The sequence below is a fragment of the Magallana gigas genome, chromosome 1, assembly GCF_963853765.1.
Source record: "Magallana gigas chromosome 1, xbMagGiga1.1, whole genome shotgun sequence".
Classification (NCBI taxonomy): Eukaryota; Metazoa; Mollusca; class Bivalvia; order Ostreida; family Ostreidae; genus Magallana; species Magallana gigas.
Genome location: NC_088853.1, coordinates 45,717,722 through 45,730,655, shown reverse-complemented (window position 1 = coordinate 45,730,655; position 12,934 = coordinate 45,717,722). Strand labels below are relative to the sequence as shown.

Genomic DNA, 12,934 nt, shown 5'->3' with positions numbered 1-12,934 from the left:
ATTTATACAGTATCTATTTTTACATTTCTCCAGGCTCCGGATAATTTTGACTGTTCTAGGACCAGTGCGTGATTCGTCTTACTAAAATTATGACACGTCCATTTATTGTATGCAATTTGTGTACAAATGAAGATGTTAACATAAAATTAATTGCCATTCCTAATTAATTTTCATCAAAAAATGCAGAACAAAGCCCGCAACAATAGGCTGTCAAAGCTGTGAGTATTATACAATGCTTTGCTGGACTAGTTGCATTTTTTAATATTCAAACGACCAAAAATTGAAATATAAGGAGCATTATTACGAAATGGAACTAACACTCTACAGGAAGTTTGAATGAAAGAAAAACGAATATACCTTCCATGCTTCACTTGTTTTGAGAGCTGTCAAGCGTCAGACATTAAAATTGTACCTCTTTTTAAAAACATCAAAATTTGCATACGATGTATTCATCCGCGAACCGCTTGAACACCTAGAAGCGGGGTTCTCGTTGACATGGTCTGAAACAATGTGATAGTTTTCTGAACTTTTATTTTCGAGTGAAAAAGTTTCATCTGTTTCAAGCTTGTCATTTGAATGGATTGTCCCCAATATATTTGTATTACCAATAGACATATTTTGACCATGGGTGCGTTTTTGCTCCTTTTTCTGTGTTCAGTACAAGGATTTAGTAGTGCAGTGCAAACTTACTCAGAACTTATTTACCCTGTTCCAAGACACAAAGTTCGGAATTTAGAGAACCCCGAACCCCAGCTTTCGCCAGAGAGTTTTCAGTGTTCTAAGGTTAGTATTAGTAGCGGTTTGTGTATGTGTTTGAGCTATTTCCTAGGTTATCATACAATCTGTGACAAGTTATTTCTATAAAAGTTAATGTTATTTTTCAACTTTTACGAACATTTTATTTTCCTTTTTCAATCGTTGTAGTCAATTTGCTGCAAATGCATTTTGGTATCATTATTATAAATACCCCGGTATTAATTCTAGAATAATTTGAGCAATAAAATCAAATGCCATATCAATTTCAATCTAAGAAATAAATTGTTTTTGTTCGTTTTCTTTGAACGACTCAGTTGGGATTAAATACATGTGGAGAAAATAGTAGTTATGAAGGTCAAATAACTAAGGAAAGGCCGTGTCTACAGTATACAAAATTCAACGAGATTTAAGATGTTAATTTTTTTAAATTTTTTAATAGCAATGTTAAAGTGTTTGTCGTTGTACGATTCAGCTAGAGGTGACGTTGATTTAGTTGGCTAGGAATGAACGTTGACAACTTAATATGAATATCTAATAATTAAATGGGGTGGGGGCTAAGTGTTGTAGCAATAAATAGGATTAATTTCTACACACGCTTTTCTTGCCATTTATGAAAAAAATAATGTAAAATGTACAGTAATATTTGGTAATATATGTTCATTACTTTTATAAAAGGTGTGTGTAAATAACTGCATATTGCACACTTTGTCTGTAAAAGTATTAATAATGAAAAAATGGCAATTTTTCAAAAAAATGTAAATAAATGTATACCTACGACTATCCAATCTGCAATTAGTGGAAGTGTATATTAATTAACGTGTATGTAAAGTTAAAAGGAGCAATATTAATGTTGGAATGAAGATGTTGCTGTCAAATCAAAGCCTGCTGGAGATAAATGAGCTAAAAGACACTGTTTAATTGGATGGAATTAATTTACGAATAAACACAAGAAGTTTCATTATTGAAATGAAATCTACATTTTATATTGACTTAGAGATCCCGTAACTTTGAGTTACATTTAAGCGATACACCAGTTCCAAAGTCACTCCAGTCCTGCATGTATTTGTGGATTTCGTTGATTAATCCGCGTGCAAATTTCACAGTAATTAATGTAAGGCATGTGGTCTCCTAATTGATGTACACACTAGTTATGTGTCAACAAAGGTTGTCACAGATGGACATTTTAGTCATATTTATTATGCAATATGGTTGCCTACTGCTTAGAATTACAAATGCTTTTTTTAATAAAATCCTTTTAGAAAGCAAAGTTCTGAATGTGTTTGGGATAAAAATGAAGCAGTGCAACTCTGAAAACATAAATTATTCAGCCTAAAGTGTCGCTGGTTACGAAACAGTATGTGTTCCAAAGCGCTGATTTAAAGAATTACATAATGGTGACAACAGCGATATTTATAAGGTCCTGCAAATTAAGTCTTACTCTCTTGAGTAAGTATACTTGAACTTTTCAAGCAGTGAATCCAAAATTTGCAAAAAGAGGTGCTTGCGTTGATTTATTTGTTCACGAAATACCAATTTGCCAGAAGAACTGAGGCGGTCTTGACCATTCTTTGCATTTTATGAGATGCAAAACCACTGACTGTACAAGAATAGTTCCCAACTTCGTACGGACTATTCTTGTACATTTATTTCTCAAAAAGCGCTTCTCAGAATACACTATATAGCTAGTGAAAAATATACATTATTGTTTTAGATAGGTAATGAAATGCACAGCTGTACATATAAGGAATAAAAACACATATTAAAATGGCGCAAGCGTGCAAGTTTTTCTTTTCCTAAGTGTATATTTAGATAAATATTTAAATTTCATTTCATAAAAACTCCAGCGTCACTTGTTGAATTTCAATGTGTGACATTTACCTCTGCAGGAAATTTAATTAGTAAATTCATATAGGATGTAGTAGGCCCTCTGTCTTCTACCAATTTCTTTTTGAATTATTGCTGACTTGATGAATGAATTTCAATTAAATCCGTGACCCGACTTTTTAAAAATATTTTAATGATCCGGCGACAAACGAGGAAATGAAATATTTAAAAGACTGGTTCATAGGACTCTGTAAAAATCAAAAGGGTTTAATTTCTTCTTCATCAAATGGAAATAAGTGTTTTTGTTATTGTCTTGATGATATAATTACTACCATACATCACTGATGCTGACTTTTACAACATTTTAAAATTGTACGGCTCTGTACCAGTAATTTGGCGCTAAATTAATTATAAATAATGATTCTTAATTGGACACCACAGCTGACCTTCTGATTGATCTATGGTCTTAAGTTTATTCGTAGGCTTTCTTATCATAAATTAATTTTATTTAATTGTATTTAAAATGTAGTTTGATAATTTAATTCTTTATCATACTTTTTAGGAATTCAATTTGCTTCTTCAAAGGTTCACAAGAAAATCTTATATGTTTCAAAAGAAGTAAATTTTTTTTTATTTATTAATCAGAAACGACGTACTAAAGATAATACATGTAGTTACTGATGATGTAGTAATACTCCGTATCATAACCGGTTTCTGTATTGATGTGATTAAAAAACATTACAGAGGTTAAATGTCATTGTAGAACAAGCAAATAAAATACAATTTTCATTTATTTAATCAGATGGACTTTTTGTTATCAGCTTTCTATTAAACGGAACCATCTCTCTCTCCCCCTCTCTCTCTCTCTCTCTCTCTCTCTCTCTCTCTCTCTCATGTACATCGCCAAGAGTGCAGTTCGTGACATTTCTGATCCTATATGTACTGTGGCCGAGGGGTCTCATTGGTGGTAACATTTACATTATGCCAATCAGCTTAATCCATCAATGTATTGATTCTCTTAAAATTACTTACGTACGTACCAAAGATTTACTTCACCAAGGCCAGCAACGAGCCAATAAGAGCCCCTACAGACAGGGCATGTCTTAAAAATACTTTCCGTTTCTGAAATTACAGATACATGTGCCAATGACAGATATTTGTACATTATATCTGTATGATCAATCTTTTAACAGCATAATAACTCGATATAATTATAAAGATTTCATCAATCATGTATAAAATATAGTCACTTTGAGTATTATCGAAAAGTATTGTCAACTTATCAACAGAAATAGAGCTATAAGGTATATTGTACATCATATCAATTTGATTATGTCATATCATCATGAAGACATATAAATCAAATTCAATTAATTTAATTTAAAATAAAAATGAGAAGAAATAAAACGAACACTATTAAGATATGGAATAGTTCATTCGTGGTACAAAGGGCGAGAGGTCTCGTAATTGCATATATTTGCGAGTGCGTGAAGGTTAAAGGAGCCGATCTGTGTTCGTCCAGGCTGTGATCAGTATGTTAACGTGTGCGGGTCATAGCCCCTCAGATTCCATTTTACTTGTAACAGTTTTTTAACAGTGTCACCAAAGACATGCACAGGTCGGTCAACATAAGCAGCCCCTCATCAGATGTGCATGGACAACTCGGTAAAAAAAACTCTCGGGGATTTCGGTCTATTTGTTAAAATTCAACACGATTTCTATGTTTTACGTTGGAAAAGGAAATAACGATGTGTAGAAATACCGCAAACATGACAATAAAATGAGGGTCGATCGGCAGCTAGGTTGTGTTTAAATAGTAGTATAGTTGTTGGCTGCATGCTATAAAAGGAAGCACGTTGATCTGATCTGGCGTCACAGAAATAAAAATTGAGATTGTGATCAATTTTCAAAAAATAAAGTTGCAAAAATTAAATCGGGTTCACCGTTGTAAGCATGGTGAGGGTTAAAACGATAGAAGGAAAATAACGAATAAAAACTAGGTTGATCAACGTATTATGAAAAAAAAAATGACAAAATTAAAGTTTATGCTGGGGAAAAGGGTTCGAATAACATTCATTACATCAGAATTAATTACATGAACACCAGTTGCAGCTAATATGAAGAATTTTCAAAATGCTCTGTTCATGGAAAAAGATATGATGGATAAACATACGATAATTGAATTTTTTCTGTCAAAAATAAAAGCGTTGTTATATAATTAACCTTTGCCTTGTATCCTTAAATTCCTCCTAAGTATCATAAACTTAGTCATGCATTGTGAAAATAAAATTTATCGAAAATTAATAAAATAGGCATAAATAAGAAAAAATATCTGCTTTTATACCATGACCTTGTACAAAATCATTAACAATGCTAATTATTTCTATTTTTCCCCCACAAAGAATAATGTTATCATTTTATCACAAAACACAAGACAGTACAGTTGTAATCAATTCATGACTATGAATTATGTATTGAATGTCAATATTCTATCTTAAGAGCTACTAGTATTTCCGCCAATTAATTAATTTGTATAATTAGAATCAAAGTAAAGCGACATACACAGGTATTGTAATGTTGTCAAGGGACAATTCTTTACATCCTTTGAAAAACCAAGCCATTTTATACAACTACAATGTACTTGTAATTTTAGGCAAACCATTTTTTCTTGGTTTTATAAATGTTTATCACTAAAATCTCACAATCCCACACAATTAAACAGACTTAATTGTAAAAACACCAATGCATCATTTATCAACTTTCATCTCAGTATGTCATTGTAACAATATCCTCTTTCAAAATTTACTGGTAAAATACTCACCAAAACGTGGACTGTTTTACTACATCAAGCTTTATGTTACAGGGTGTTCCATGTGGGTACTGTGGCCCCCTGGGAAAGCCAGTAAAGCAATACTCATATGTGACGCGATACACGGAAGGAAGTGACGTACAAGTATCAGCCCTGGTCAGTGACGCACGTATAGGATCCATTCAGGTTTCCCTCTGTGTCCGCAATGACTCGTCGAAGAATGAAAACGAGGCTTGTGTCCAAGACATTCAACTGTATATACCCGAGACAGATGATGTCGAGGTCCCCGTAATTCCATCCAAAGAAATATCATTCAGTGCTAGACTACCGGCAGGAGTAACCTGCCAGAACTGTATTCTAAGATGGAGTCTAATCGAAGGTAATACTAAATATACATCATTAGATAATGTCAAGCAAACATGTAACATTAAGGTTATTCTAACCATTCCGATAAAATTACTATAAATAATATAATAACAATATTTATTTACAGCCCACCCCTCCTGTTCTGGATGTACAGTGACCACTATAAACTGTGCTGACATTGCTATCGATGCGCGCGCACTTCGACGAAAACGTCAGTCTGGACCAAAGAAATCCAAGAAGAAGACAAAGAAGACGAAGAAAAGCAAGATGCCTCTTCTTCCACCACTTCGCTCAAAAAAGACGACGGCCGCTCCAACCAAATCTACAACCAGGGCTGCTCCATCATTTTTTGAAATGGTTCAGCAAATAGTTGCGAGACAGGAAGTTGACCCAAATCTACAAAGTAAAGGATTGAATGTCATAAGAAATACACAACCACCCCAAAACCATTTTGGATCAACCCCTCTGTATGTGACACCCAAAGTAAATCCAACATACCATAACAAACCCCCAATTCCAAGAAGACAATCTACGGTGCATGCTGCCCCTAGCCCACCGGCGTATGCGAATCTCAGAAATGTTCCAAGTATCCCTAATAACAAATACGTCCGACAGAACAATAAAAGGCAACATCAGACAATGTATTCGTCTGGTGTTAATACTTTAGAAAAACCCGAATTTCGTGATAAAGACGGTATCATTCAAAAAGCTGCTCCATCTAATGCTTTTCTTGCAGCTATTCGTCGCTTTAAGAAAGAAAAGATGGGTTTAGATGAGATGATACACAATGACAAACCACAGATGGGAGAGTTTCACGATAATGTAGACATTACACGCGTGAAAAAAGTAGAAAAACCAGGAAACCCCATACCATCGGATAATGCTCTGGTTGACAAAGGAAAGTACCAAAAAGGAATGTTGCCTTCCAAACACGATTATTTTGACAAAACACCAAAAACTCAAGCACCAACAACTACCACTAAGAAAACTACTACTAAACCAAAACCCACAACAGCCGCGCCAACAACAGTTCGTACAAAACCACCGAAGAAGGAAGGCGTTAGAAATTTAGCAAGAAACACGTTTTTAGAAGCTATAATGAAATTAGCTGGTAATAAGAATGTGAACTCAGGGGGTATCCAAAGCAACGAACCAGCTTATTCAAGCGTCAATGAGATAAGTCAAGTCAATAAAATAGTTGAAAAGTCACAGAATAAGCAAACAGACACCAAAGATTCTTTCATGCAAGCTATCAAAAAAGTAGAACCCCAACAGAGAAAAACACTTCAGGAAACTCAGAACATTCAACCTAAAAGACCCACAACCGAACAGTCTTCGACGCTTTCACCTACCAGTAAGTCAACACTGAAAGCAGCAACCAAGAAAGGCCTTTTACCAAAATGGGATTCAAAAAAATCCAAAACGACAAAATATACTACAGCATCATCTACCGCGCAGTCGACTTCTTCTACAACAAAATATACAAAAGCACAAATGTCTACTAAATATGACCCATCATACGAAACCACAACAGGAATTAATATATACAGCCCACAAGAAAACCCCCTCCCGGATGTCTTGCCAATGGAAGATAATCCTTATATGAACTTTTTTGTGATTCTCCCCCCAATGGATAAAGGCGAAAATGAGGGAACAGCATCCGAAACAACGGTGCTTGTTGATACATACCCTGCAGAGGATTTCACTTCAGCAAGTACAGTCAACAGGGATTTTACACCACATACCTCATTCAAATCAACACAACAACCCATAAAAACACCTTCTCAATCAGTAGATTATACTCCGTCAAAGACAACCCTCCAGCCAACCTATCGTACACACACAACGCCAAAAGCGGACGTAAATTCAAAAAGTTCTATAGAAAAAACAATTAAGAGAAAGACATCATCTTCTGGGCTGTTAGGGCGTCTCGCTATCAAAGACACTACCAAAACTACAACGACAACAACGACCGAAAAGGTCACATCTCCAGTTGGTAGTCCATCACAAGAACGATTTACACCATCACTCTCAACCGACAGTTCGTTGTCTACAATTGAAGAGTCGCTTAAAACCAATAAGGTTACACCATCTGCTTCCTTACCCTTTGAAGAAGGAACCAAACAGTCAAAATCTTCTCCATTTCTACCATTGAAAGAAAACGGCGCACAACCAAAGACAACCTTAAGTTCAACCACAACACTTAAAGCTAATAATGAAAATGTAGGTTTGTTAAACATGGACTCGCTCAAAACCAATAAGGTTACACCTTCTTCTTACTCAAACTCAAATGAAAGAACCAAACAGTCAAAGTCTTCTCCATTTCTACCATTCATAGAAAACACCGAGCAACCAAAGACAACCTTAAGTTCAACCACAACGCTAAAAGCTAAAAACAAAAATATAGGTTTGTTAAACATGGACTCGCTATCAACCGATAAGGTTACACCCTCTTCTTACTTACCTTCAGATGAAAGGACCAAACAATCAAAGTCTTCTCCATTTCTACCATTCAGAGAAAACACTGAACAACCGAAGACAACCCAAAGTTCAACCACAACACTAAAAGCTAAAAACAAAAATGTAGGTTTGTTAAACATGGACTCTCTATTAACCGATAAGGTTACACCCTCTTCTTACTTACCTTCAGATGAAAGGACCAAACAATCAAAGTCTTCTCCATTTCTACCATTCAGAGAAAACACTGAACAACCGACGACAACCCAAAGTTCAACTAAAACACCCAAAGCAGTAAAGGAAAATGTAGGTTTATTAAACATGGACTTTAAACCTAAATCACTCTTGGATAAGTTACCAGTGTCTCCGAATAATAACAAAAATTATACTGCTTCATCTAGCACAGTTTCATCTACAACACAATTACAAGAGGAAACCCCTTTAAATGATGTTTCAGCACTAGCATTCAAAGAACTATTTGAGCCAAATAAATTTAAAGAGTCGCAGAACAAGATAAAAGAGAACGTTCATTCAACATTAACGACCCAGAAAATACCATCAACATATGTAACAAAAAGTACAGCGGGTTCTGTTGCTAATAATAACCTTGAATCTACGCAATCAAGTTCTACACCACAACTACATGCGGAAATGCACAAAAACAATAATAAGATACAAAGTTATGATTTGCTAGATAAAGAGTTACATGATAAAATGTTCGATTCTAAGACAAACACAGGGTCATCTGTGCCAGTTTACTTGGACACAATTCATGCTGATATGTATAAAACTAAACCTCTAGAAGAAGAAAGGAAATCAAATTTACCTTCTCGAGAAAAGACAGCTCCTATGGAGGAAAAGAATCTCGGTGGATTACTTCCTTTATTGGGACCAATGACTAAGAAGAAGAAAAAATCAGGATTTCTTCTCCCTATGCCTGAAATGCCAGCCAAAAGTTCTGTAGACTCTCGTTCAAAATCAAAATCTTCAATGACAACTGCAAGAGCAACTGTTACGCAGTCTCCCCCTACGTCACCTTCATCGAATCCAACACAAACAACACGTACTAGTACAGCTCCTTTAGAGTCATCGTTAATGGAAAAGATGCGCGAGATACAGGAATTACAATTGCAAAAGCTGCAAAGAGAAATTGAAAATCTGAAAATGAAGCTTTTGGAAATACATCAACATGCAATCACCTCAAGAGTTCCGATAACAAAACCTCGTACAACACAAATGCCAACGACAACAACAACAACAACAACGCAGAAGCCAACAACTACAACAAGCAAACCAACCACACAAAAGCCTACAACAACCACCACACAGATGCCAACAACGGTAAAACTGACAACACAAAAGCCAACAACAACAACAATAAAACCGACAACTACAACACAGCCAACAACAACAACAGAACAACCAACAACAACCACACCAAGACCAACAACAACAACAGAGGAGCCAACAACCACTACCACTGAAATACCAACAACCACTACCACTGAAATACCAACAACCACTACCACTGAAATACCAACAACCACTACAACATATATGACAACCACAACAGTTCCGACTACAACGACAGAATCAATAGCTGTGCTTATGAGAAATTTTCTCAAGATATTCCGTCCAATGTTGTACCGTGAACTCCACATGAGTCCACAACAGCGTGTAACAGAACCTGCTATCATCCCGATGACGATGGTCAAAAGAACAACACGATCTCCTACTTCTACAACGTGGACAACTCAGCGACCAACGACTCCATATCCCACAACAACTGAGGCTCCTTCCACTACATACTCTCCTACAACAACAACGACAACGTATTCTCCAACGACACCAACAACTACCACTACAACAATTACGACAACGCCCGAACCAACTACAACCAAAACAACTCTCTCAGAAAAACTCATCTTAAAGCAACTGTTGATGGAACACCATCCAGACGTATACAACCGTCTGTACAGGACACAAACACAGGGCTTGGCTAAGTTTGAGACAACAAAAACAACATCTTATCCAACCACAGATCCTCTAACCACTGGTATGGACCCTTACATGGAACTCATGGAAATGGCTGACTTAACTTCGTCACCATCAATATCTTCATCAGCAACGACGTCGATGAGGACAACAAAACAAACAACACAATCAACTACAACAGTGCCAACGACAACAACACCACAACCAATAACAACAACAGTGCCAACGACAACAACATCACAACCAATAACAACAACAACTACACCATCCACTACTACAACAGCCACCACATCGAGACAAGTCACCAACACGAACAAAGAGACTACCGTCCTCCAAACTGACAAAGAGATTAGTTTCTATGAGTTCTTGGAGAAAGCAAAACTTGCAAACATACCAATTCCACCCAAAATACGCGAAGAACTTCAAAATGTTTTTGAAAAGAGCACTACAAAATCGACAACCACTAGATTCACTACAAGAAGACCAAATGGGCAGCCCATCCCAGTTGATCCCATGCTTCTTGTGGATTTCGATACACCTAAAAAACCAAGTCCAGTAAGGCGGTGGAACCCACCAGCACCAATCGAGATATTCAAGGTTCAATCGACAAAAGGTGGGTTTAACTTTCAGTTTCAGTGATAAGGGGAAACATACACATACACTTTAGTTTGTCATATGTCTATTTCAAGAAATCCAAGAACTTAAGTTTATTGACGCTGTAAATGTTTTATTTCATTTTTTCAGCATTTACAACACCACGTCAAACTACAACCACCACTCGGAAATCCACCACTGTCACGCCTGCACCAACTACAACGAAGACACCGATTACCGAAATTCTTCAGAAATACAGAGAGATGTACGAACAAGGAGTGGACAAGCAGAAGATTGTCCAGGCCATCTTCCAAAACATCGATATTGATACACTGATGGAAAACAAGGCTTTATTCAACGACATTCTTTCTCCAAAATCTTCACCGCGTCAGGCTAACTACAGTCCGTCAACCACGCTTGGGTATCGGTTTGATTCTGAGCACAACTACGGACCAGGTTCAATGAACTATGATTCTCACAACTACGGGCCAAGTGCTGTACGTAATCAGAACATGATTCAGTACTCGGAGCGGCAGTCCAACAGGGACGGGTCCCCAGGCCTCAGTGCATATGACAACAGGGTGATGGGAATTCCCGTCGTACCCTTCGATAGCAAGAGCACAAGTCAACCATTCCGATTTGCCCCAAGCTTCAGAATGGATGCCCAAGAGCCGGTCGGTTGGCCATCGCAAGTAAACGATGTGCAAATGCGAGAGTATATTAACAATGGCGATGTATCGGCAAACAATATTGACAAGAATGGATATGGGCCTTACGAAACTATTCGGGGACCATTCGACTCTGTCGCATCGGGAAATCAAAATTCAGGATTTGTTTCAAACAATAACGAGGGCTATCATCCCAACACACGTCCGCCTGTGTTACAGCTGGAGAATACAGTGGCTACCAGACACAGCGGTCTGAGTGGTCACAATCACGGGCCGCTCGTCGTGGGTCCCAGCGGTTCTCTGATGGACCTCGGCATGGTCAACAAGTTACATAACGCTGAGCAGCCGGGCGGAGGGGCTGTCATCATGTCCAAGTCTCTAGGGGCAAACATGGTCCTCCACGCTCAGGACACCATCGGAGGAGGAGTGGAGAGCGGCACCCTCTCACAGAATCCTCACGATCTGGGTCCTCAAGATTTTACGATGAAACGCCGCTCGGGATCCCTGTCCAACGCCGCGGGGCACACAGGCGGCAGTCATCTGTCAGCACCCGGCGCCTCACTCTCCGGGGAACGCTTCAGACTAAGAAGAAGCACGCGCAACCATTACCCTGACCCCCACAGAAGGAGGGAGTACATGTTAGAGGAACAGTACATCGTGACCGAGGGCGGCAAGCTGACTTGTGCCGCTGGCGAGGAGCTCCAGTGTGTCGGCATTGGTGAATTTAAAGACGTTGCGGGAATAAACTGGTTCTGTCTGAGTATGTGTGAAGGAGACAGGTGCCCGCGTAATAAGTGTCAATGTGGCTGTAGGGATCAAAGTACAGACAAGTGGCGGCCCCTATCGGTCAAGTGATTAATGATGTAATCCACGCATGCTTGGGTCGGGGCGATTCAAGTGTACTGTTTGAATGACTTCATTGTTTGTTCTGTTATGTGTTACTTTGAAAATAAATATACCTATTTTTGTTTAATGTTGTCTGCCTTAAGGGATAAAACCCCCTTGATTCATTTGTGCCTGTAAATTCAGTTGATTTTCTTCTTCAAATCCTTAAAAAAATTGTAATATACACGACAACCCGATAAAATATTTAAATTTTATTTTGAAACAAAACACACCTGATGTTAATGTCAAATTAAAACAACACTGAAAAATAAAACCGAGGTCACACAGATTGTCCCACACACGTATTTTTATAAACACTTCCGGCTTATTCTGATGCTTTATGATACGGTCAGGCATGACCTGATGAAATTAAAAAAGACATTAACATACTATAAATAAGACGGAAACAAGCAAGGAATGAAGTAGCCTCTGTCACATTAAACACACCTCAAGTAGTTCATTATCTTTTTCTGCTTCAAATATTTTGTATACTTGTTAGTCTGTGTCAAGATATTTCTGCAGCACATTTGGACGATTTTAATGAAAATACACATACCTAGGGAAAAAAGTAAAATCAAAA

At 37.5% G+C, this 12,934-nt stretch overlaps 1 protein-coding gene across 1 annotated transcript; it reads left to right on the top strand.

Moving 5' to 3' along the window:
• Nucleotides 1-420: 420 nt before the first annotated feature.
• Nucleotides 421-12,437, top strand: LOC105325492 (mucin-2). Its single transcript, XM_011425079.4, has 4 exons — nucleotides 421-783; nucleotides 5,444-5,768; nucleotides 5,883-10,820; nucleotides 10,952-12,437. The coding sequence occupies exons 1-4, from the start codon at nucleotides 577-579 to the stop codon at nucleotides 12,322-12,324; spliced, it is 6,843 nt and encodes a 2,280-aa protein (XP_011423381.3). The 5' UTR covers nucleotides 421-576; the 3' UTR covers nucleotides 12,325-12,437.
• The last annotated feature ends 497 nt before the right edge of the window (nucleotides 12,438-12,934 follow it).

What these genes read in the sequence shown, in the direction of transcription:
- LOC105325492 (XM_011425079.4), top strand. Translation starts at nt 577, where the DNA reads ATGGATTGTCCCCAATATATTTGTATTACCAATAGACATATTTTGACC. An exon ending in AGAGTTTTCAGTGTTCTAAG is followed by an intron (nt 784 to 5,443) that starts GTTAGTATTAGT and finishes TTTATGTTACAG; the next exon opens with GGTGTTCCATGTGGGTACTG. An exon ending in CAAGGTTCAATCGACAAAAG is followed by an intron (nt 10,821 to 10,951) that starts GTGGGTTTAACT and finishes TCATTTTTTCAG; the next exon opens with CATTTACAACACCACGTCAA.